The sequence below is a fragment of the Tarenaya hassleriana genome, unplaced genomic scaffold (assembly GCF_000463585.1).
Source record: "Tarenaya hassleriana unplaced genomic scaffold, ASM46358v1 Cleome100, whole genome shotgun sequence".
In the NCBI taxonomy this organism is placed as follows: domain Eukaryota; kingdom Viridiplantae; phylum Streptophyta; class Magnoliopsida; order Brassicales; family Cleomaceae; genus Tarenaya; species Tarenaya hassleriana.
Window position 1 is genome coordinate 376019 of NW_010960189.1, and position 26296 is coordinate 402314.

Genomic DNA, 26296 nt, shown 5'->3' on the forward strand with positions numbered 1-26296 from the left:
ATCGGAAAATGAGGTCGTGGGTCGTGGCGGAGAGACCAAAGAGGAATAGGTTTCCTTTTGTGTGTGCAATCTTGGTCTCCATGATTTTGATACTTCTTGGTTACGGTTAGTTCTCGTTTTCTTTTTCTTGTTTTTTATTTAAATATTTATTTTGTTTAACGCATATTGTCTGCTAATGGAAATGGATGCGAGAAGTCCATTTTCATCCTCACAAAAAAAAATTCAAAATTCTGTGAATTTAAAATAAAAATTCAAAACGATAGAAACATTTTTCACACACGCACACATATATATATATATATATATAATTAAGAGGGGGAACAAAAAGTCTAATGTTTGTATGACATATATTTTCATTAATATATAAAACTAAAGGGAACTTTCACAAAAATAACTTAATTTTACAAAATGTGATAACAAGATATCAAATATATAAATATACCAAGAAAATACCTTGATTTTTGAAATAGAAAGTAATTTTCTACACAGATTATGTTGTTAAAACTCGAATATAAAATTACTTTCGTATAAAGATTGTTAAGATATGTTAAAATTTGTATATAAAACAATTTCAAATGATTTGAATCTATTTATCGACGATTTAATTAAAAATTATATATGAAATTATCTTTAATTTAAATAATTGAATTATTTTTTATGTATTTTAATATTTGATATATTTTTTTATCAAATTAAAAATTAATTTAATTTTTAATATATTTTGTACAGTTACGGCATTTTTATGGAATTTTTCCAAAACTAAATTAATGAAGTTTGAATAATCGGGTATATGTGTGATGTATACCGTTACCGACAAATTACTTGTCAAAGTGACGATACTAGCCTTTGTCGAGTCATTGTAATCTCCTAGATATTTGTAAATTGGACCGACTCAAGCAGTATCTTTTCGCTCCATCAAATAAACAAGGTAAAATCTTAAAAAAATATATAAATTTACTAATTTTCACCAATTTTTTTAATTTTTATCGAATAAAATTTCAATTAAATTTTTTAGTTTTATAATAATTATCATTTTTAAACTCATCGTTGACATATGATATAGTGATATATAAATAATGATAATATCAAATATAATTAAAATATTTATTTATCATATAATATATCGGTATATTATGATAATATTTAAATTTTAAAATGATAATGATTATAAAATTTATGTTTAGTTTTTATTAAAAAATAAAGTTATAATTTTATTTGATAAAAAATAAAATTAAAATTTTATGAAAATTGATAAGTTTAATTATTTATTTTAGATTTTTTTAATAAATAATAAATAAATACCCTTATCTTTATATTCTCGAGACAACACGTTCATCCTTTCCATTGTGGGGAAAAAAAAGTTGACTAAACGAAAATGACCACATATTCCACGAGGCACAGCAAAATCAATGATGATCGGTCACTTGATTGAGTTTTTGAAGATGAAAAACTCGGACCACAGGTTTGGGTTTGGATTTTCACGTTACCTACGCGTGGGTATCCAATAGAAATAAAATTATTTTTATATCCAATAGAAATAAAAACTAATCTAGATCTATTTTGTATTAATTTACCGATATATTTCTAAAATTACCGTAAATTATTGAAATTTTTTCAGATTCGGATATCTATAAATATTCATCGGATATCCACATATCGTCAGACCGGAACAATGTCCGTATTTAAAGACAACCAAGATTTAATTACTAAAAAATCGGATATCTAACTCTTTACCACTCCTAACCGTAATCATTTTTCTTTACATAATTTTATTGTCTTTCTTTAATGGTAAGACGTCAATTTTTTCGATTCACCTTCGTAGACAAGAAATTATCAAGAGATATGAAGAATATCTTTATATATGTCCTCTCAAGATGAATCATTTATAATAAATTCAATCTTATTATATAAAAACTGAATATTTAAATTATGATAGTATTAAACGAAACATCTTTCACGTGATGTTGTGGTTCGCACTTGAGTCGGTATTGTACTGTGATACCCGTATCTCGATTCCCGTCACAGGATGTGCCACATGGACTAAAAGCAATAAAATATTACAAAACTACAATACGAGAATTTTTAAAACCGTTTTAATATTCAGCGGAATTAAGCAGCAGTTAAGTCTTAAAACACATATGTCCGAATTGAAAAGGTACAACTGTACAAACATAGAAATCGTATCCCATAGTTCAAATCATACAATAAGGAAAACCCTGTACATGATGTTGTCTCTTCGAAGTTTTCTCACCTCAACCGTGCTACTCGTGCTCCTCGTGATCTAAAAAAGGTGAAACCACGAGGGCTAAACACAACTGCTTAGTGAATGACCCGGGTCGGATCCGGTAAACTCGTTCCCAGCGAGAACGGGTCGGATCCGGTATATTATTCAATGTTAAACATATATTCATATCATATTAGAACATCATCGTATCAATTCCCGTATGGCTTCACACCCTCGGGCTAGCCGTAAACCCTGGTCACTTCTCATGACCAGGAGCACCTCTCACGCCCGTCACATCTCATGACGTTGGTCGTCGCATCTCACGACAATCAAGTATGTATGGTTTCACACCATAGAGTTAGCCGTAAACCCTAGTCACATCGCATGACTAGGAGCGCCTCTCACGCCCGTCACATCTCATGACGTTGGCCATTGCTTCGCGCAACAATCAAGTTCCGTATGGCTTCGCACCATAGGGTTAGCCGTAAACCCTAGTCACATCGCATGACTAGGAGCGCCTCTCACGCACGTCACATCTCATGACGTTGGCCGTCGCATCTCACGACAACAATGTGCCACACGTGCACGTCACTTCTCGTGACGACCGATGTCACTTCTCGTGATTCATCGGAGAATAAACCCAATCATCATACAATGATTCACTCGGTGTATGTCACACATCTCACCACGCATTCAAATTACGTTTTGTCATGTTCCGCCTCGTTTTTCACATAGTTTGGTCGATCCCACGGTTTATATTTCATCCCAAGGCCTATTGGCTCAATTTCATCACTTTTTAGTCTGGACCGGTCGGTCCAGGCAATTTCGGGCGTTTTCGGTATTTTCAGCGGTCCAGAGCCTGGACACAAATCGCGATTTCGTCCCAGATTCCGGTCCGACTTTGTTGGCTCATAACGTACTCGTTTCTTGTCCAAATTGAGCGCCGTTTGTTTCTAAATGCTCATTGAAATGTCCTCTTTGGATTCTAACCACCAATTTATTTAATTATCACACCTATTTTCTGGGTAATGACCCGAAAGTCTCGGACTTAGAATGAGTTTGCGTTTTTCTCTGAAATTTACAGTTTTTCTTCGATTTTCAAACTTTCATATCTTACTCGTTTCTTCACCAAATCGAGTGCCGTTTGTTTCTATGTGTTTATTGCAACTTCCGCTTTCTAATCATGCCCAGGTTTCATCGAATTAACACCATAACAATGATGAAAATGAGCTCACACAGAGGCAACTCGAGCCATTCACCTCAAACCAGGGCTGTTTCTGGTTTTGGCCGGAGTTGATGGAGTTTTCCGGCGATTCCGACGACGGGATCCTCTCAGAATTCCTAGGGTTGCCTCTTGTCACTTCCCCGAGCTCCTTTCCTCTTCTCTCCCTCTCTTTCTCTTCCTCTCTCTCTCTCTTTCTTCTCTTTTTGCTGGGTTCTTCTTCTGCAGAGGAAAATGGCTGAGGTGCCATCTTTGCGGAGGTTTTTCATAGACAAGGAGGAGTCACATGGGCACTAACTCATTCCCACTGTAAAGCCTGCATCGTGGAGGGTCCGGGGGTGGTCATAACGCGTCATTTGGTGCCCCACGCGCTGAGAAAAGTCTGTCTGAAGTCGGCAACTCGAGCTGGATTTGCTTATGTGTCTGTCGGGCTGGACCGGTTGGTCTGCCTCTTAGACCGGTCGGTCCAGACGTCTTGTTTCCCGTTTTTCATCGTTTTCTCGTCTCTTTCATATGTGGTGATTCCCGGACCTTGTCTCGGTACTTTATGGTCCATTTTTAATGTCTTTAAGGCTCGTCGATCGAATTTTTCTCTTTCCGGAAACTAATTAAAAATTTCGAATCTGGATTCGAGGTATTACATATACGCTTTATAATGTTTGAAGAGTTTGAGAGTTGTAGTCTTAGAGACTGATATGGCACGAAAAATACGATGTGTATGCGTGAATTGGGTTGCACGACAATTAGGTCGGTTTAATAATTCTAACTATTTGTTGATATTTTGGATATTAGTTGTGCTGTAATGTGTTTAGATATTTAGGATTTCAATATTTTCGTTTAGTAAAAGTTATATTTATATGTTTTTTATTTCGATTTGGTGAAATTATCGTTAAACAATTTTTATTTTCAAAGAAAATAATTCATTTTTGTTAATTTTTTACTATTTTGATAATCAGGATATATTAGATTAATTTAATTTTAGGAATATTAATCATATCCAAATATTTTTAAATCAAATTTATCATTGTATGATATTTGATTCGGTTTCTATTTGCTTCGTAGTGTGGACAACCAAATGGATTTTTAAAAACTTAACCGAATCGATTAAAAATTAAAAGAAAAATCGCATATTAATTAATACATGAATTTGTAAAAAAATTCTAAATAAATATATAAACTTTTAAAAAACCGCCATAAAATTAAACTCTAAATTCTTAAACAACTCAAAAATCACCATTATTATGGTTGTTTTTAAAAAATATTTAAAAGATCATATTTTAATATAGAAGTTAAAAAGAGTTTTTAAATTATTATTTTTTTGAATTTTTATAGTTCATATATTTATGAAAGAGATAAAAGAAAGAATGAATGGTGAAATCCAGATATAGGGGTGATGAGCGGAGCAATCATATACATAAAGAGAGATATGAAGCTAAGTGATGTCCAGATAGAGATTCTTGTTGGAATCCTCAGCATATACTCTCTGGTCGGATCTTCCCTCGCCGGCAGAACCTCCGATTGGATTGGTCGGAGGTACACGATCGTGTTGGCCGGAGGAATATTCTTCGCCGGAGCTCTTCTCATGGGATTCGCCACCGACTACGCTTTTCTCATGTTCGGACGATTCGTCGCCGGATTCAGCATCGGATTCGCCGGCATGATCGCTCCTGTTTACATCGCCGAGATTTCTCCGGCGTCTTCTCGTGGTTTCCTCACTTCTTTCCCCGAGGTAAAAACCCTGTTTTCAGTGAATTATAATACTAATTAATATCCTTTTTATATTATTATTATTATTATTATTATTATTATTATTATTATTATTATTATTATTATTATTATTCCATTTGGGCATAATAACATATGAGGTTAGTTTATAAAAAAAACATATGAGGTTAGTTTGACCTAATTATAGACGTAAAACCATAAAAATAATAATAATAATAATAATAATACACATTTCCATGCAAAATGATATGAACACAGAGTAATAAACCAAATGTGATATCATCACGAAAAAAATAATGGGAAATAAGTTTAAAAAAATAAATATTGTGAAATAATGAAATGTGTTTTCGATTGATGGGATCATGAAACAAATACATAAAAGAGTGTGAATCCAAAGAAAATTATGCGGAGAAAGGAAATTAACAAAATATTTATACACAAAATACCCTTTATTATTTCAATCAAAAGCACGACATGTATTCTCATATTGGGCTGAAACCATTCTTACGTTTCCTACCAAAAAGGTATCAGTGAATGTGGGGATATTGTTGGGATATGTATCGAACTACGCATTTTCGAGACTGCCACTTGGGTTGGGATGGAGATTGATGCTGGGAATCGGAGCCGTACCGTCGGTGGTACTTGCGGTCGGGGTCCTGGCCATGCCCGAGTCGCCTCGGTGGCTCGTCATGCAAGGCCGACTCGGTGAAGCCAAAAGGGTACTCTTTAAAACCTCCGATTCCCATTCCGAAGCCCTTCACCGCCTCTCCGACATCAAGCTTGCCGTCGGAATCCCCGACCATTGCAACGACGACATCGTTCAGGTACATACATCCATAGGAAGTATAACAAAAAAAATGAACTTTTTTAATCTGAAAAATAAATATACGAATTTTTAATTTTGTATAAAAAACATAATGATGAAATGAATCTACTATGATATAAAAATCAGGTGGATAAGAAAAAGAGCCAAGGTGAAGGTGTGTGGAAAGAGCTTATTCTCCGACCAACGCCGTCAGTCCGCCGAGTTCTACTCGCAGCCATCGGGATCCTCTTCTTCCACCAAGCGACCGGAACTGACGCCGTCGTCTTGTACTCTCCCCCTATCTTCAAAACCACCGGTCTTAAATCCGACCACCAACAGCTTCTAGCCACAGTAGCCGTAGGTTCCGTCAAGACATCATCCATTCGGGACCTTACAAACCGATTCTAATTTACTCAGGCACAAACTCGACCGACAAGTGCGAAATATTATTTTGTCCAAACAAAAAGGCTCGCCACCGGGAGAGAATCTGCTCTTACAAGATTGGTTCTATTTAACAAGACCACCATGACATCTTTAGTTTCTGTTGGCTCTTTTGTACCATCCTCTATTGTGGAAATTTCCAATTTTGATATACGGTTTTGCAACCGTGATGTATTTGTAACTGATCCTTTCTTTTGATTAATATATTCACATTTTAACAAAAAAAAAAGACATCATCCATTCTGGTCGCAACCTTCCTTCTGGATCGTGTCGGAAGACGGCCGTTGCTTCTGAGCAGCGTCGGAGGGATGGTCATGTCGCTTCTGATACTGGGCACCTCTCTAACGGTGATAGATCACAACGAAGACAAGAAGGTGGCATGGGCATTAGGGTTAAGCATAACGACAGTGATGACGTACATGGCGTCATATTCTATAGGGTTGGGGCCTATTACATGGGTTTACAGCTCAGAGATCTTTCCGTTGAGATTGAGAGCTCAAGGGCTAAGCATTTGTGTGATAGTGAACAGAGTCACGAGCGGCGTGATAACGATGACGTTCTTGTCTCTGTCTAAGGCCATAACCATCGGAGGAGCCTTCTTCCTGTTCGGAGGGATAGCAATTGCGGCGTGGGTGTTTTTCTACACGTTCTTGCCGGAGACGAAGGGGAAGATGTTGGAGGAGATGGATGAGCTTTTCGATAATTTCAGGTGGAGAGGTCCCAGTGGTGACAGAAATGGAGAGGTTGAGCTCCAAAACTAAGCAGTGATGATTATTCAATCTTTGATGATATGAAAATGTAATAATTATTGGCCGTAAGGAATAATTTTAGTTTCTAAGTGAAGATTTTGTTAAAGATTTTTCATCAACACTTTCTTTTTCTATTGAATCCTTGATTTTCTTCTCTTTTTTTTTAAAAAAATCTCAAACTATGGTATATGACAAAAAAAAACCCCATCGAGATCGCCTGAAATGAGGATTAGAACTCACATATTGTTGTGTTATTTATTGCTAGAGATTTTGTAAATTTAACATGATCAATAAAAATAACAATAATATTCTTCTCAAACTGACATTTAATGTAATATTATAATTAATTTCGAATTAAATGGATTAAATATTTTTTGTTTTCACTCTACCAATCACTCTTCATCTTCCCTTCGAAATTTGAAAAAAAAACAATAAATAGTGTTACATTTACCGTTTCATATTGGATAAATACAGGAGCAACGGAAGCAGAGAATAAATAGCATGCGATGAACACATTTATGAACAGAAATACGACTGATTTTGCTGCGTACAAACGTTGTTAAGATAATATATATATATATATATATATATATATATATGTATATGTATAAATAGTTTGCACCTCAAGTTACCAATGATCCCAAATAAACACAATCTCTTTTTTCTTTTTCTTTTTAATACAAACCCTGCCCTCTCTCCCTTGAACTCCCTTTGCTTTTGGCAATACACACGGCACAAAAAGAGGGAATAATATACCGTTTCATATTCGAATGTACATTCATTGTCTCAGCAGTTTCACTTCTCAATGCCTTGTTGAAGATACTGTATCAAGTCGTACCCGGCCGTCGTCCATTTGTTGTAAGCATCGGTGCAGACATGGATCATGAAGTTTGCGGCCTCTCGTTCGGACATCTCGGGATGAAATCTCTTACGGAGATTCCCAATTGGATCGCCTCGGCTGAAGCAGGGTAATCCGCTGTCCAGCATCATCTGCACCGTGCTTATTATCCCGTCCATATACCGCCGAGCGGCCAAGTATCCCTTCACACATAAGCTTAAAAGCAAAAGAAACGCAAGACCTGTCTTAGAGCCAATTTTCCCCGAAAACAAAAAAGGGTGAAGGTGTCTTTCACCGAATACGGGTGGGATCGGATCAAGTACCCCCGAGTTTCCCGACCTCAACCTCGAGGTGGGTACCCGAACTTCAGGGAGTACACGTGAAATGAGGGCAAGCGAGGGGGTGAGATTTGAGAAGAGATAGAAAGAGACTCAGGGATTCAGAATTAGTGACAAGGCAAGACCTAGCGGCGTGGGCGAACGGGATCCTAAATAGACGCCTCCACCATGGCATAACCCGTTTCGACTTTGAAAGTCTTCGAGTGAAGACATAAAAAATAAAAAGAAACCCTAATCCCATTTTAGTTTTAAATCTTCGAGGTTTCGAGAGTCTTCGATCAAGACTGCCCTCAGCCCTCACATCCTCGCCCCTTCTTGACAGCACCCTCCATGGGTTCGGTAATTGCCGGACGGAACCCGAACCCGGGTTCTCGCTAACAAAGAACCCATGCTCGACCTCATGTCAGATTGGGTTCGGTACCCACCAGATCAATGTAGTTTTGTCTAGAACCTATCAAAGTACTTGATACTTTGGAGCAATATTGTATTGGAGCAATGGAAACAGAGAAATATGAGGATTGAGAAGGTTTGGAGCTAGTTACCTCACGAATTGATGCCATGTTTCGCTTTTCATTACACCCGAAGGATCTAACAACTGAGTCATTTCATGGCTCAATTTGAAATGTGCGGATCCCAAATAAACACAATCTCTTTTTTCTTTTTCTTTTTAATACAAACCCTGCCCTCTCTCCCTTGAACTCCCTTTGCTTTTGGCAATACACACGGCACAAAAAGAGGGAATAATATACCGTTTCATATTCGAATGTACATTCATTGTCTCAGCAGTTTCACTTCTCAATGCCTTGTTGAAGATACTGTATCAAGTCGTACCCGGCCGTCGTCCATTTGTTGTAAGCATCGGTGCAGACATGGATCATGAAGTTTGCGGCCTCTCGTTCGGACATCTCGGGATGAAATCTCTTACGGAGATTCCCAATTGGATCGCCTCGGCTGAAGCAGGGTAATCCGCTGTCCAGCATCATCTGCACCGTGCTTATTATCCCGTCCATATACCGCCGAGCGGCCAAGTATCCCTTCACACATAAGCTTAAAAGCAAAAGAAACGCAAGACCTGTCTTAGAGCCAATTTTCCCCGAAAACAAAAAAGGGTGAAGGTGTCTTTCACCGAATACGGGTGGGATCGGATCAAGTACCCCCGAGTTTCCCGACCTCAACCTCGAGGTGGGTACCCGAACTTCAGGGAGTACACGTGAAATGAGGGCAAGCGAGGGGGTGAGATTTGAGAAGAGATAGAAAGAGACTCAGGGATTCAGAATTAGTGACAAGGCAAGACCTAGCGGCGTGGGCGAACGGGATCCTAAATAGACGCCTCCACCATGGCATAACCCGTTTCGACTTTGAAAGTCTTCGAGTGAAGACATAAAAAATAAAAAGAAACCCTAATCCCATTTTAGTTTTAAATCTTCGAGGTTTCGAGAGTCTTCGATCAAGACTGCCCTCAGCCCTCACATCCTCGCCCCTTCTTGACAGCACCCTCCATGGGTTCGGTAATTGCCGGACGGAACCCGAACCCGGGTTCTCGCTAACAAAGAACCCATGCTCGACCTCATGTCAGATTGGGTTCGGTACCCACCAGATCAATGTAGTTTTGTCTAGAACCTATCAAAGTACTTGATACTTTGGAGCAATATTGTATTGGAGCAATGGAAACAGAGAAATATGAGGATTGAGAAGGTTTGGAGCTAGTTACCTCACGAATTGATGCCATGTTTCGCTTTTCATTACACCCGAAGGATCTAACAACTGAGTCATTTCATGGCTCAATTTGAAATGTGCGCTCTCGAACCGCATGTTTCCACCTGGTGAAGTTTCCAAGATGAAACCGAAATCAATGTGAACAAGCCTCCCCACACTGCATCAAAAACATACAAGTGGTTATAAAATTTCATGCATTTCTTTGCTGATATCATCCATCAAGCTCAAGCAAACCAACATCAATCATTATAACCTTTGTTTTTCCATCACGAGAAATCAGGTTGGTTGAATTAAACTATACCCGAAAATGAATGCAGAGAAAGAGGAAGGGGTATCGTACTTATCAAAGAGGAGATTGCCGTTATGCCTATCTTTTGGTTGCAGTAAAAGGCTTGCCACAGCATAACCAGCACTGCTGATGAGGAAATTCTCACGTGCTGTTTCAAAGCTGGGGGAACCGACGGGTCCATAATCCTGCTGTAAACTATACCCGAAAATGAATGCAGAGAAAGAGGAAGGGGTATCGTACTTATCAAAGAGGAGATTGCCGTTATGCCTATCTTTTGGTTGCAGTAAAAGGCTTGCCACAGCATAACCAGCACTGCTGATGAGGAAATTCTCACGTGCTGTTTCAAAGCTGGGGGAACCGACGGGTCCATAAACCTGCTGAAAGATCTCCAACAAACCACCATCGGTTGTTTCACCCATTTGACTCCGGCTTCGTGTATTTGGCACAACCTATAGTATAGTATATAAGATACAAAAATACAAAGATGGTTTCACAAGTTTATGGAACCGGAAGAAATTTGGGAATTCTCCGGAGGCATATTTTACCCCGTTTTATGGATAAACTATAGGTCATTACATCTATCATTACACGCACGAGAAACCTTTACGAGATGCAGATGGGAAAGAAGCTTTTACCATTCTATGCTGGTCTTTGAAAAAACGTACAACTCACCAACAAATACCAAGCTATGTTCTATGTGATCATAGAGACTAACGGTAGTATTGATGAAAAAATGCAAAAGAACAGTTGAATTGAAATAGAGTACATTAACTTTACCTCGATAATTCCCCTCTCGGCTCCAGTTGGGAGAACTCCATATGGAAAAAGATAAAGATTAATGCCAACTGCTTGAAATATGTCTCTAAGAAGAGATATCACTTGAAGGGCAAGAACATCTTGTCGGCAATCATCTCCCACCTGAATACGTGTTTCGAGAACGACAAAGATGATTTTTTTTGTTTGTATACGCAACAACTACATAAAAAAAAACTTGCGGTAAAACAGTTTTTCAAGACGAACCCAAAACTTACTTTGAAAATACAAGCTTGTGGTTTCACGTCATTATGGTCACCATCACGATCAGTGACATTAAAAGTTATCATGATAGGAACTTTTGCAGCTGATTGCAAGGGTATACCGCTGTCTACACGGATACCCCTTACAAGCTTGTTAGGTGCAGTTGGCAAATAAAGGTCATCTCCCAGCAATTCAATTTTCTCCAATTCCCTGTCACAGAAGATATTAATATTACCGTACATCTAACACAAGCAGAATTATTTTTTAAAATAATCATCAGCTTAGATAAATAAGAAAGATACCTCCTGATACCAGCTCTTCGTTCTTCTTTCGGAAGAGGAAATAATACACCAGAAATAGATGTTACTTTGTCAAAGAAGTCGAACTCTCTATTGAACAAGTCCAGGGCCTTGGAGGTGAAACCATCAATGATATGTTGTCGGACCTCTGGCAAAATCGCTTGAAATGAAGCATTCTGAAAATGATCAAGGACACCCGCAATTAGCTCAGAATGCTGCAGCTAAACAGTCCAAAGCTATGGAATTATTTTTCTGCATGTATCTATGGCAGAACTCGCAACTTTCTTTTCATAGGTTTCACAAATATGTATCAACCTAGGTAAAAACAAGTCTGTGAGAGAACACAGAACTGAAGACAGTCATGAATCTTAAGTGTTCATTCTCAAAAGCCTTGATGTTATACGCCTCTACCCAGAATTTGTCATAAAGATTACAAAGATTCATTTTTTTCCATACTAATAACATAAAAAATACAAACGTGGCCAATGTTTTCAGGAGGAGATAACCTACTGTTCTACATAGCTAAGAATTCCCACATTGCAAAAGATTATGGGTTTGCATATCAGCAGGGGCATAAATAATATATTAAATAGAGCTGCAAAAAGTAGACTGATATTAAAGCTGGTTACAATGAAATCCAAGAGCACAAGGGTAATTTATAAGCAAACCTTCTCAGAAGGACCTTCTTTCCCTGTTTCCTGAACAGATTCACCCTGTAATAATAAAAACACCGAAACTTGCAAAATCAATAAAACCCTGCCTAAATTTCTAAAAAAGGAAACCAAGACAGAGAATTTTAAAACTGGACAAAGGTATAGTCACCTGCAGATGCCAGATGAGAATATGTGCAAATATATCACTTCTTTGGGCAGCTCTGAGAAGATACCCTTCTACCAGCCTCTGCAAGTAAAGCGTTCTTTAGATACCAAAAAGAACGCGTTAAGTTCTAAACAGGAAAAAAGAGAGATATAACTGTGCAAGGAAGATACTTTTTTATTTTTTCAAAAATAAAGTTAACAAGAAAAAAAAAATCAGATGGACAGGTTGCCTAAATATTTGTGGCAGGTTATAACGAAAATAAAATGCTAATCTGACGTACAGGAAAAACTTTTAGTTTTGTTTGCATAAAAAGGTCAAGAAAAAAAAGGTTTTATGGCCTGAGAGTCTAGAAAATTACTTTTATCACTAATTTTGGGAATATGGGAAATGCAGCACCAATCAGGGCAGAATCTAGTTCTTACACTCCTAAAACAAGATGGTTTTCATGAAATATACAGATTTTTTTGCCATAAAACTCACCCCTTCATCATAACGCAGAGATTGCACCAACTGCGGCATGAAGAAAGTGACTCGTTCAGGAGGGTAGGATTCTAAAACTCTTAGGACATATGCCATGACGCGTGGATGCCCCTTATAAGCAGGAGTAAGGAACTCAAGAGCTTGTGTAATTGAACAAGCAGCCCAATGAGGCAACTGCTGCAAAAGCACTGAATTCTCTTCCACGCTTTTAGGTGTAACAAAATATGGCAAGGCTTCAGGTATTGTACGAAGATCCACTATATGTGTCTGCATGGAAGATTACAAGGCCAATCCATTAAGATCGTCTCAGCAAATGTTGTGGTATCAATGCCCAGAGATCAAATCCATTTACAAACTCCGTAATCCTATTCTCAGCAAATGTTTTAATCATGTTAATAATTTATTCGCATTAACTATAGTCATGATATCAGTTTGTGTATGCCTTAAATCTTACATCAAATGTGCAGTACATCAATCTCTAACCACCCAAACTCCAAGACAATCTTTCCTTAATTTTCCAAAAGTTGAAAGTCCTAAATAAAGCGACTTCTGTATATTCATACCTGAACCAGCTGAGTAACTTCAGATTTCAGAGCTGCATTTGTCGGAAATCTTGAAGATAATGATAAAGCAATGCGAGGGTCCACCGAAAAAGCAGTCTTAGCGTATTCAGTCCACTTGTCAGAGCTTATTTTATGCCGTGAAGACGAATTGTCCCTACAGATAAGTTGAAATTTTGAAACGTAATCAATACAAAAATATGCAAGTCCAAAAAATCCATAACACAAGCAAACCAGAAGCAGGAATTGTTTACTTCGAAAGTATAGGTTGTGCCCAAACTTCAAGCCTATCAGCTTCATGCTGGCAAAGCATTAGAAGCAGCTGCTTTCTCTTTTCTTTTCCAACAGCATAACTCTCCATCTGACCCCAGACAGGGTGATACTGGTCATTCTGTAGGCATGCAGGTAAAATAAATACCGAAATTTGCAGTTGAATGATGGATACCATAATGAATATACCAGCACGGAAGTACATGATGCACAACACGAAAATAATATCATACCATGATAGTCAAGTTCCCGTTCCCATTAGCTTTTCCTTTGGAATCAGATTGCACAAAATCTGATTTCTCATTTGACAAGAAGTGAGCAAAAACAGAAACAGATTGAGCTTCACTCAGAGAGAAGCTCGGAATATTTACTTCATACCACTCCGGCAGATGAGCAAACCATCCTAAAGAAGTCCTGGAACAAGTAGAAAAGACATATCTCGTCACCATGCACAAAGTACAAGAGAATTAAACCGGCCTAGGCAACCACAAAACCAAGTATATTTATAAACTTTTGATTAAGATTTAATAAAAAAATTTCATTAACTTCAATAAATTAAGTAGTGAGCATGCTTCCTCGTTGGAGTAGATGAAGATCAAGAAAGGAGAAAGAAGGTATGCAATACAAAATATGACACAAGAAAGCAGGGAGAATAGTGAAAGTCACCGATAGATCCGATCTTCCAATAGCTGGAGCCCAGTTCTAAATTTCTGCATATTGCCTTGTGACTGGCATGAGCAGAACTTCATTCCAAGGAGCATCAAAGAGAAAAAGGTGCCAGCAGCTGCAGGGTGGCGAGTAAAGCACCAGTCAAGCTTCGTACTCCGTTGTAACATTCTACCAAGCAGCAAGAGTTGCTCGGCACTATTATGTCGGACAACCTACAACCATGACAGTAATAAGACAAAATCCCTCAAACACCTTATATGCTTCATTTTAAGCAAGAACGGAACAATAGTTCAACTTTAAATAAGCATAATTGCAAATGATCCAACTGAATGATAATAAAAATCAGGACTAACGCTCTAGGCAGACTTTACTAACATCAGAAAGCACAAATAAACCATGCACATATGAGTTCTCTCTGAAATAAAACAAATAAACCATGCACATGTGAGGTCTCTCGGCAGAAGAAAAAGTAGATAGAATAAATCCTAACCTCAAAGCGATCTATAAAAAATCCAAGCCATAGCCTGTGAGCAATTATTTGATCAACAGGATCAAATTCCGGCAGATTTTCCGGTTCCCCTGGGGCAAGCTGAGGCCTTAGCTTTGCTGATGGGCCAGAGTATCTCACATCAGACGCAAAAAGTCCTCGCTTTGTATCAATTGTCCATATCCATGCATCAACAAGCTCCGCAAGTACAAGAGATCCTAGCTGTGGAGCAGCAGAAACCAACCAGGTCCAAATGAAAACACCAGTTTCCATAGCATCTGGAGTAGATATATAAGCTGGACACCAACAAAGGAGACGCAATAACCGAGAGAAACCTTCGACATTTGATTTTGACTCGCCACCCTGATAAAGCAAGAGTAGAAAATGTAACCTTAGAATATGATAACTATCTGGAAGATACCACTACACCTAGGGAGAGAAAAAAGAATATCTCAGCTTTCAAGGAAAAAGGCCTTACCAGATTTGACAGAAGTAGTGCAGTTGCTCGGGAACAAGTTTCCCGAAATTGAGACTTGTCCACATCCCCTCCTTTCTCAGCAGTACTAACAAATTGTTGAAGGAGCCGAACAAACTTGGAAATTAACATCTCATTAAATGAATCGTCCTCTTGTTGTGATGGCTGAGAAAATGCCCCAGAGATTAACCTCTGAAGGCCACCACCAAAACCACCAGGTGAAGCGCCAGAGTGAAAACCACCGATACTGTTGTAAAATCCTCTCATGCCAGCAATTTCTCCGGCATGGTTACACTTCACTGTTGCACTGACAACACCAGTACTGAGCACCTCCAAGTTGAAGGCCTCAGAAACTATTATGTTTGCCCCAGAAGCTGCAGCTGCTGCAGCCATTACAGCTGGAATATTTGCTGTTCTTATTCCAGACCAAATATCATTTTTCCCAGTTCCAATCTTTATCTCAGATAAAAGAGAGACCACATCAGTCGTAGTTTGTGTTCGCTGCCAAGTGTTTGCTTTACACAGCTTATCCTGAAATGCAGATTCAAATCATTATATGTAAGAAAAACTCTTATGGTGCAGTAAAAGGGATATAAACTATACCATGACTTGAAAAATCCATTCTAACCCAAAAGGACTACAGATAGTCAACTATTGTGGAAGTACTAAAAGGGAAACTGAAATCGCGAAAAAGAAAATTTCTGGTGAAAAATCTAGACCAGAAAAGACAGAAAAAACCAACTTAAGCCCTCCTGTTCAAAGCTTTTCATGATTAGTTTATGCATGAAAAACAGATCATTTCAAGACATTTTCGTCAAACTGGGATACAAGGAGGGAGAGGGGGGGGGGAAGAGGCTATAAAGCTTTAGCTTTGTATGAAAGCAAAGGAGCAAATATTTTTAAAAAGAAAAAAGAGAGAGTTAGAGACAATATGAGAAAGTAAAACATGGACACGGATACAAGGACGAAACAGTAATTTTTCTTCCCTATAGATTTCCCATGCAAACAGTGTCTAAATAACAAATGGAGAAACACAAATTGAATAAAGAAAGAAATATGATTTAACATAAAGAAAGAAACCTGAAGCAAGCCCTGACTAGTGCAAGGAGCATATGAAAGTGATATTACGATCCATTCTCGAACAACTTTCTGGTACAATGACCGAACAGCAGCAGTCCAGGCAGGATCATTGACAACAGTTGAAGGTGTGTCATCATGAACAGAGAAAAGCAGAGTATCCAGACAAGATGAATTCCAGAGCACCTACATTTTCTCATTGTTAATTGATACCAAAGCACATTGCGCCTAATTAAATCATGGATAAGTAAATTTGCAAGAGATAACAATGCAAGAACAGCAGAGGATCCATACAAGACGAATTCCAGAGCACCTACATTTTCTCATTGTTAATTGATACCAAAGCACATTGCGCTTAATTGAATCATCGATAAGTACATTTGCAAGAGATAGCAATGCAAGACAGGACTCCCCTTTTAAAGATTGGAATCTTCACTAACAACTCTTTCTAGTGGCTCTTAAATTACCATTTGATTAGTGGGCCTGCTTAATCCCATTCATTAATAAGTGATCTGTGGTTTTATCATTGTTAGATATGTTGGAAAGACATGTTTTATTAATATAGAATTTTGACATAACTAACTATAATTCTTGCACTAACAACACTCATCAGAAATTAAAAGGTTCGCAGCATGTAAACGCCTGAAGTAGACAGCAGACAACAGACATTAAAGCAAACCAGAAGTAGCATGCAGGAGGAAGATAAGGAAACCAGTAAACAGCACCCAATAGTTTTATGGCAGAAGCACGACAGACCTAAATCATGTGACATAAAATCTCCATAGGAAAACCAGATCAGACAAATGTTGTCTCGAGCTGGGAATGGGCATTTTATGGAATTAATTGCATGTTGGTGATGCCAGAGCAGGAAAAAGGAAAAAGCTTGAACAATTGGTATAGGATTTACCCTGTAACCAGGTATTACGAACTACTAGGATTTGTTATTGATAAACTTTGATATCATAACTGAGATGTGCGTCCTTTTTATATAAATCTTTCTACATATAAACATAATTTTACTCCCACGAGAATTCTATCAATGTGACAAAGACAAATTTACATGCATAATATCATTTATTTCACTCGTAAATTATACTTATAACTAAATGAAAATGTTTGAACCAAACAGGTTATACGAAATGTTGTTACCTGAGGAAACTTATCCCTGAGCTGAGTCAACAGGTTCACAGAAATGTCACGAATGTGTTCATCCCTCTGTGACATACTCTTTATGAGGAAACATGCATGCGCATATGTAGTTGATTCTCTAATTGTAGCATCCTTTCCAGTTAGAGATATCCGATCTTCCTGAAACCCGATGATAGTTCCCATAAAATAAGCATAACATTAGAGTACACCAAGAAGCAGAAATACCACAAAGTCTGATGTTGGAGACTACTAACGTGATGACCAAAAAGCATACACACAGGGACAGAAGCAGAAAGCAGAAAGGGCTAGTGAAAAAAGAGAAGCAAAATAGACTGATAAAATGGCTACAGTTTCCACAAAAGATTTTGTATATAGAATTCACTAAACTGCTGCGAAGAGGTAATGACATACCAGCCATGACACTGCTGTCTCAAAGGCCCTATGCACAATTGCTGTCAAACACTGTGAAACCGCAGGCATAAGGTTTGGAGTTTTTAGATACTCAAAGACACAACTGAAAGCACTTCTAGAAGGTGTCACACTCAAACCACCATTAAGGATGCCCCCATTGCTACTAAAGCGAATGATTTCCAAAAAAGCTACTGCAAGAAGATAGGTTGCCTTCACTCCTGAGAAAAAAAAAGGAAACAGAATAAACATTTCAGACATGACATTAAACTGTAGGATATCAATGACACCACTATATATCTAAAGCTAACAATATCCGAGATTTCAAGCAAAGAAAGCTTCAAGATATCAAAGGTTAGAAACACCAAAGTCCATCTACCAGACATCGGCAAATATTTTTTACCTGAGATATTGTTCATTGCTGCAACATCAACTCGACCTCCTAAAGCAGTTGATAGAGCAGTTCTCTGAGTCACAGCAGCTTTCTCATTTCCACTTCCTCGACGGCTACCAGGATTGTGAAGCGCATTGAGTTCTAATTCGTCTTCAAGCCATTTTACTGAACTCACAACCTACAAAGAGCATATACACAATTGATTTCAATAAAGACATTTCAAATATATTCGGGGTCTGTAAAAGTTAAAACGCAGTACATAGACAGCTGATAGATATCACTGAACATATATGCAGCTATCTCGCTATGACCGTGAACTACAAAATAAAAATATTTGTGAAGTGATCCTTCTGGGCTGACTGACTGACTTACAAGGGGAGGAGTGCCTTGCGCAATCCGCTGAACTGCAAGAGCCCACTCAGTTTTCCACATGTAAGGTCCTCCCACTGCTTGTAAAGGACTACCCATGCTTCCCGAACTGTTCACTGGATTGGACATTGACTTTGCTGCTGGCATTGGAGCTTTCAAAATTGGGGGTGCTAAGCCAAAAAGGGCTATATAGAACCACAGATTGCGAAACAACTTCAAAAGTGATGGTTCAACAGCCAAAGTGGGATCAAAATCAGAACATATTTCTGCAACAGCAGGAAGCAGAGGTCCTAAGAGCTCAGCACCACTCCTAGGCAGAAAATAAAGGAAAGAAAGAATCAATAATAAGCACAAGGTAAATAATGTAACTATTATCGCAAAAAAAAAAACGAAAAACAAAAGTGCCATGTTTGCAATGCAGACAAATATTAAATGGAGTACTCCCTATTATACTAAGATTTTAGGATAATAAATATAGGATTATGATAAATGAAAATAGATAAGTAGAACATTTATTTCATTAGGTAGTCAAAAGACCAGCTACAAAGACCCCGCAAGCCATGAAAGAAAATTTTGTCTCCACACATGCAAGAATCGTATGATTACCTTCCACTTTTGGACTCAGCAGCCAGACCTACATCTGAACACAAGGATAGCAAACGATGGCGATAGTCAGAACGCAATTTTGTATCTGTGAGACCACTGGCAATTGTAAGAAATCCTGCCGGAAGAGTCTACAATGCAATTCAACCAGTGAGCATCAGTATCATAGAAAATATCATACAGCAACTCAATCAAACATGGACCAAGTTTCAGAAAAGAAAAAATTCATACCTCTACACGTTCAGTTGTGGCTTCTGGTGTCGAAGTTTTGCTTTCAGAAGTTTCTACACTCGATAATTTGCTCAAGTAACTTCTTGTCAACAAAACAACTGTTTCTCGGTAGGACTTCTCAAACCCTAAAGTTGCTATCCGAGATACAGCATCAAGAAGCTGCAGTAAATTGACAAATAGACACTTAAAAAGTATACAGAAAAATTTAAAGGGAAAAGGTACTAGAGTAGCAGTTTCCGTCACTGTCTAAGCTTGAGAAGACAGACTGATAGAACAATAATCGGCATGTTATCACGGAAGAGAATGGGACAGTACCCGGAGTCGCAACAAGCCAGGAGTTGAAGCATCACCCTCTTCCAAGCTTTCTATAAAAAGTGGCAAAATCATGTCCACTACCTCAGGTTTCTTGACAGCTACGTTGAGATCAGCAAGAAGTCGTATAATATTAAGCTGTACAGCAGGAACCTGTTTCTCTTTATCAACCTGGAAACCAAATTATGGACCTTATGATAATGATAAGATTATAAATCAACAGAAGAAGAGCGAAAACGCGTGCTAAGTGCTAGGTAAAATTGTTTTATACGTCGAAAAGGAAATCATATCACCTGCTCTTCATAGTCGTTTCTTTCACGAATGCTTGTAGCTAGCCCCATGATGAATGTATCAACTGGAGCTCGATCCTTGGCCCAGCCAGATTCAATAATCTCACAGCTAGTTTTAAGTACGCTCCCAAACATAGCCCCCTGATTGTTCACCCAAGTATCTGGCTGTTCCGACAAATGTTTGAAAATAAATATAAACGATGTTGAGTCAGTTAAATTTACTAGAAACCAAACTGAAGCATTGCGACTGACATAATATATCGACTATAATTCTACAGGCACACAGACATGATGAAAATTCAGGTTGGTAGCATAGACTAGGTTGCTACTATGAGTTCAGACAAACAAAATTACCTGTGCACAGACAGCCAGTACCAATGGTTTAAGACGGATGAGCAACACACGAAGTGGTTGTCCTCCCCGAGCCACTGCAATCTTTGCAATCCCCGAAAGCAGAGAACTGAAAAGCTCTTCACAGGCCCTCATTTTCCGCCATACAGATGTCAAGCAGGCATCTGCAGCATCTAATAGCAATGCGAGAGTCTCCAACACCAACCTTTTAGAGGTCTTTCCATCTGTTTCAATAGATACGAGACTCTTGATTTTCATTTTGGCTGCAGCCTGATAAACAGACAGTTTGGCATTGACCCTAGTTTTCAAAACTGGCCCTTGTTCATTCCAATCTCGCTTTCTTGACTGCACAAAGAAGGCGGAAACAGAATCATCACAAGGTAACCATCACAAGGACCCTCGTAGCATACACCAAATTGTTCGACCGCAACAAGAATCATAGACCAGCCATTCCTTCACCCGTCTCTAGAAATTCCTAACAAAATACCTACTTCAGGGACTACCATCCTATCTATAACAATGAAAAGGATTACCTTTAGAAATGCAGACATAGATTGGAGCTGCCTCTTCGCCATAATTCTCACCTGCTCCAGTAGTTTGGAGTCAATTTTCACTTTATCCAAAATGTGGGTTATCAACTTAAACGCAACCTCTTGCTTCTCTAAGCTTTCAATAGGCTCGTCCTCGAAGGAAGCCACTTGCTGTCTGAACACAGGATTAGAGCCTCCACTCCCTTCACTGTATCCAAAACTCAGAAGATCTGCACCACTCTTCCACATGATACTTCCCCCATTCACCACCACAGACAAGGAACTCTTCGAAGACGCACTGGACCCATGACTCGCAACCTCGTACCCAGGACTAAACTCTTCGTTTTTGCCGGAGGCGTAAGGGTTCGTGCTGATGGGAGAACTCTGCGTCGACGAAGTTTCAGATCCAGCCGAGTTCTGCTGCCTTTGTTCCTTGGGAGACACCGGAGAATGGTTCACTGCGAACTGATCAAGCAGCAACGTTATCAATTTATCCCCATCAGACTGCAGAATCGACGGAAATTTCTGGGAAAGAGCGAGCAAGAAAGCTCTTGAAATCGCTGGATCACTGTCGCTCTCGCCGCCGTTCATGGCGAAGAGCACGACCTCTCCAGTGAACCCAGCGACCTCGGTGGCGAATTCCGGCGACAGATCAGCGGCGCACGAGACGTATCCCAAGAAATCGCCATAGAACGAGGAGATCGACTCAGTGGGGAAGGAATGCGGCCAAAACGAGCGGCGAAACGACGCAGGCACGGCGCGCAAGAACTCGAGCACGACGGATTTGGCGCGGTTGTCGGTAGAATCGGGGCTGCGGGAGAGGATCCGAACGACGGCCAAAACGGCATTGAGATGGCTACGAGAAACCCTAGGTGATCCGGCGAGGAGCCACTCCGGTTGCGGACACCGACCACAAATCCAAGCCAATTTCTCCGAGAATTGCTTCGGATTCTGCGCGATAATGTCGCAGAGCTCCGTCAATGCCTCCATATCCAGCGAGGAGAAAAGGCCCAAATGCTCGATGAAACAAAACCCGACGGAGAAGAGAGAATTTCTGGGATCAAATCAAATCTGCCGAGGAGCAGAGTCAGAATCTCCGATCACACGCATAGATCAAAGAAACGTGAATTTGCGATTTGGCCTACAATCCATTTCATCGAATTCTGCGTGTTTCGGGAAAGAAGACGATGAAATGCATCTTGTGGTTCATTGAAATGTCGCCTGAGTCGCCATTGCTCCGTCTCTCTCTCCCCCTGATTTCTCCGAGCGATTTAAAAAAGTTATAGTTTTGTATATTTATATATATACAGAGAATACGTTACTGAATCTATCCGTATATTGTGATTTTGATTGTAAAGTTATACATTTCCATCGATATTTGGTATTATACTTCGGATCAGAAATAGTTCGGTCAATTCTTTAGATTTTACATAGGTATCAATCCTTTATTATATTATGTTCAGATTATTTTTACATTTCGCTTTCTATTCGATTCTGTTTTTTATTTTAAAAAATAGCTTTCTTAAAAAATTCTATTTTTATAGTATTAAAAAAAATTCGATTCGGTTCAATTATAAAAAATAATTATAAAAAATGATTTTTTTAAAATTAATATGGTTCGAAAATTTTAAACCATTTGAATCGAAAAAAATATCGTATTATTCGGTTTACTAGGGTTTAATTTTTCGAGATCGACCCAAATCTCGTCATCTGTAGGTTTGAATTTCGACATCGTTATTTTGGTACGCAAATTTCTCGTTTGAAAAAAATATATTTATTTGATTTTTTTTATATTCAATTTCTGATAAAAATATTTATTTCAAAAAAATTGATTTTCTGTTTATTTTTATATAGGTCCTATATGATTTTTTTGGTTTTATAAAAATCATACACACATTCCATTCTTATATATATATAGACCGAATCTATTGCAGTATATTATGATTCTTACTGTACTTTTATCATTTCTTATACCCTTTCTCCATCAACGTCAATTGTATGTTGAGTTGCCGTATATTTTGAAATGTAAATTTTTAAATCTCTGGTCATAGTAATGTTTTATATTATACAAGAAAACATAAAAAAGGTTAGAGATTGTTTTTATTTTATAAAGAAAAGGTTAGAGATTGTTTCCATTGGATTCTCAAAATGTGCTGTTTTCTGATTTGATATTCCAGTAAATTCCAGATTTTTAACTATAGAAAAGTTATGGTAAGTTGGGGAATATACAGAATTAAAAACAATTACTTATAAAAGATAAATAGTGAAATCAAAATTTAATTATAGCATTCGAATTTCATGTTTACGGTGCTAATGTAAATTCAAAATATCACAACTTTCATCTATGGTTTGGGATCACATCAGAGAATAGTAAGATGTCTTAAGCTAATGGCAATAATTTTAATTTTGAGTTTTGACCTAGTTTTTGGTTTTAAATTTTTAGGTTTTAAAAATTCAAAAAAAAAAATAGCCTTGAATAGAAGAGATTTTGGATTTTTAAAATCCAAAAACCAAAAAAATTGACAATCAAGTTTTTATAAAATTATAAAAAAAACTCATATAAATATCTTACCTTTATAAAATTTAATATTTAAACTTTTAATTTTATATAAGAGAAAATGACATTTTTCCATACGTACTTTATAAAATGTGACAAAAACCTACACCAAATTATCAAATATCTCAAATCGATACACGAACTACCCAATTTTACTACAATTCCCTATACAATCCGAAAACGATGTTAAGTGTCCGTTAACAACTGACATGGCAACGCCACGTGGTGGCTGACGTGACACACCACACAGAAACTTTTTGTTATGTCAGCATGCCACGTCAGATTTAAAAAAAAAAGTCCGAAAAAATCGAAAAAAATAAAAAAAATAAAAAAAATAAAAAATATATATATATACATATCTATATATTCATATCTATATATAGATACAAATATAAACACTCCTATGTATATATATGTATATATATATTTTTATTTTGTATGTATATATATATATACATATATATATATATATACATATATATATGCATATATATATTCATATATACACGTATATGTATTTATTGTTGGTTGTGATGCTCTAGGATGATCCGTGATATGACATTTTGACTTTGTATTGATTCATTGATTTATGAATGCATTACTTTTCCCGTTATATGATTAGCATGTTTGTTATATTACGGTAAATATCCTTATGATTATGCATGCAAGAATGAAAAGCTTGTGCGATGTTCTCTATTCTGTTTAGTCTATAACTTGCAGGATATAATTTTTTTTGGCGTTTCTAGTGTTTTACGTAGAGAAAACCGTCCATCTGAGTTCTAACAGCAGTCTCGCAGATGGGAGGAACTGCCAATGATGCCCAGACCACAGATGGATTGCTTGGGCTTATCATACAGAGGCAGCTTTCACGTTCTGAGCGACCAAGTGGGCTTTGCGGAGCAAAATTCATCCGAAGTGTGTAATCCATTAGACATGACATGGTCCACTGTGGAGGATGTATGGCCTTTCTCGAGAGCCATGCAGTTTGCTGTTCAGGTGATGGAAGATGATCGAGTATATACGATTGTCGATTGGGGAGAGAGCTTGATCAAGACTAGGGATACTGAAAAAGGAGAATGGAACAATGTCGGTTCAGTTCCTTCCGTCGTTCTGCCCTGATGTCATTACCCGAGGACTATAATCAGTTCGTGATGCAGTACCATATGCATGGGATGACTAAGAGCTTAGCCGAACTACATGGGATGCTGAAATCGGCCGAGTAAGATATCGTGGTGCCCAAGACTGTGCTTGCTGTTGAGAACAACTCTAGCAAGAAGCGGCGGGGGAAAGCCAAAAAGAAGGTGGCGAAAAAGGCAAAAGTTGCCTCTACGCCGAAGCCTAAGCCCGATAAGGGTGACTGTCATTACTGTGGAGTGTCTGGACACTGGAAGCGTAATTGTCACCTTTACTTGGAGGTCTGAAGGACAAGAAGCTTGGTGAAGCTTCTGCCTCAGGTATTCATGTTATAGAAGCTAACATCTGTACTATATCTTCGTGGGTATTAGATGCATGTGAACAATAGATCTTTGCAGGTTTGCATGTCTTTAATTGTTAGAATGCATGTAGACTATAGATCTATGCATGTTTTCATGGTTTTAATGGTTAGAATGCATGTAAACATGAGATCTATGTTTGTTTGATGATTTTGATTATTGAATAATGCATGGATGAGCTATGGTTCTTAGGAGGCTTGATGGTGCGTCGAAACGGGGATGAAAACCCTAGTTTGCGGGACCCGAAACCGAGATCCGAAGTCTGTCCGTCGCGTGGACCGAACGGTCTAGAGTGTAGACCGATCGGTCTACGCATGACGGCGGTTGTTCCTTTTAGGTCAACTTAGGTCAGACCGAACGGTCCAAGGGTTGGACCGACCGGTTTGGACCGATGACCATAAGAGGGGTTCGGATCACGTTTGACAGACCATCCGGTCTGGTCTTCGGACCGTTCGGTCTGGGTCTGATGGAACGTTCGGTATTCGGGGTCGGTCTGCATTCGGTCATCCGTTCCAGAAGGTCTGGAACGGACGGTCCACGGATGCAGACCGTCCGTTCTGGCTTTCTGGAACGAACGTTCCACGTGTTTCGACAGACCGTCCGTTCTGGCTTGCTGGAACGGACAGACCATTAGAGGCAGACCGTCCGTTCTGGATTGCTGGAACGGACGGTCCACGTGTTTCTCTGGACCGTCCGTTCCAGTGTTCAGGTTTTTCCAAAGTTAAACCGACTGTCGGTTTGGACCTTGGACAATCCGTGATTCTGCAGAATTCAGATTTTGATCGAACAATTGTTGTGTTGGATCGATTATCAGAATTAGAATCAAAGCCTCACATAAGACCAAGCTTGATGACAATCCAGAATTCAGAGTTTTGATTGTGCAATCGTTGTCTCGAATCAAATATCTGAATTAGGATATTGAGAGGGTTCTGGTATCGAATCTAAGGCAAACAAATGTTGTTTGGCCAAGAGATTCTATATATAGACGACTCAAACGAACTAAGAGTAGTTCATCTGAGCTGATCAGAACAACTTGACTGGAATGACATGAATTCAGTCAAGGTATCCTGGTGTTCAAGACAAATGAAACCTCAATTTTGAAATCTCAA

General features: G+C 38.4%; 3 protein-coding genes across 5 annotated transcripts; 2 read left to right on the forward strand and 1 right to left on the reverse strand.

The window, feature by feature from the left end:
- LOC104804914 (polyol transporter 5-like) lies at positions 1-6983 on the forward strand. The gene is made up of 4 exons (XM_010529293.2): positions 1-105; positions 4829-5175; positions 5696-5995; positions 6124-6983. Exons 1-4 carry the CDS (start codon positions 9-11, stop codon positions 6382-6384), a joined length of 1005 nt encoding a protein of 334 aa, XP_010527595.1. The 5' UTR covers positions 1-8; the 3' UTR covers positions 6385-6983.
- On the forward strand, positions 6726-7178 carry LOC104804918 (polyol transporter 5-like). The gene has a single exon (XM_010529300.1). It carries the CDS (start codon positions 6726-6728, stop codon positions 7176-7178), a length of 453 nt encoding a protein of 150 aa, XP_010527602.1.
- Positions 7179-7770: 592 nt separating this feature from the next.
- Positions 7771-22413, reverse strand: LOC104804915 (phosphatidylinositol 4-kinase alpha 1). 3 transcript variants are annotated; one of them, XM_010529297.2, is made up of 28 exons: positions 21141-22413; positions 20611-20952; positions 20260-20421; positions 19970-20137; positions 19655-19813; positions 19427-19554; positions 18824-19130; positions 18461-18629; positions 18061-18278; positions 17650-17808; positions 16504-16686; positions 15427-15954; positions 14952-15311; positions 14459-14673; positions 14026-14206; positions 13777-13913; positions 13526-13679; positions 12963-13229; positions 12486-12563; positions 12332-12376; positions 11667-11839; positions 11379-11574; positions 11125-11265; positions 10722-10796; positions 10399-10532; positions 10136-10215; positions 8885-8966; positions 7771-8220 (listed from the first exon to the last, which is right to left on the reverse strand). In XM_010529297.2, the coding sequence occupies exons 1-28, from the start codon at positions 22125-22127 to the stop codon at positions 7962-7964; spliced, it is 6087 nt and encodes a 2028-aa protein (XP_010527599.1). In that variant the 5' UTR covers positions 22128-22413; the 3' UTR covers positions 7771-7961. The 3 variants fall into 3 exon arrangements, with proteins under 3 accessions (XP_010527599.1, XP_010527597.1, XP_010527598.1); XM_010529295.2 differs by lacking the exons at positions 7771-8220; positions 8885-8966 and adding an exon at positions 8977-9389 and having other exon boundaries at positions 10054-10215; XM_010529296.2 differs by lacking the exons at positions 7771-8220; positions 8885-8966; positions 10399-10532 and adding an exon at positions 8977-9389 and having other exon boundaries at positions 10054-10215; positions 10588-10796.
- Between the last annotated feature and the right edge of the window lie 3883 nt (positions 22414-26296).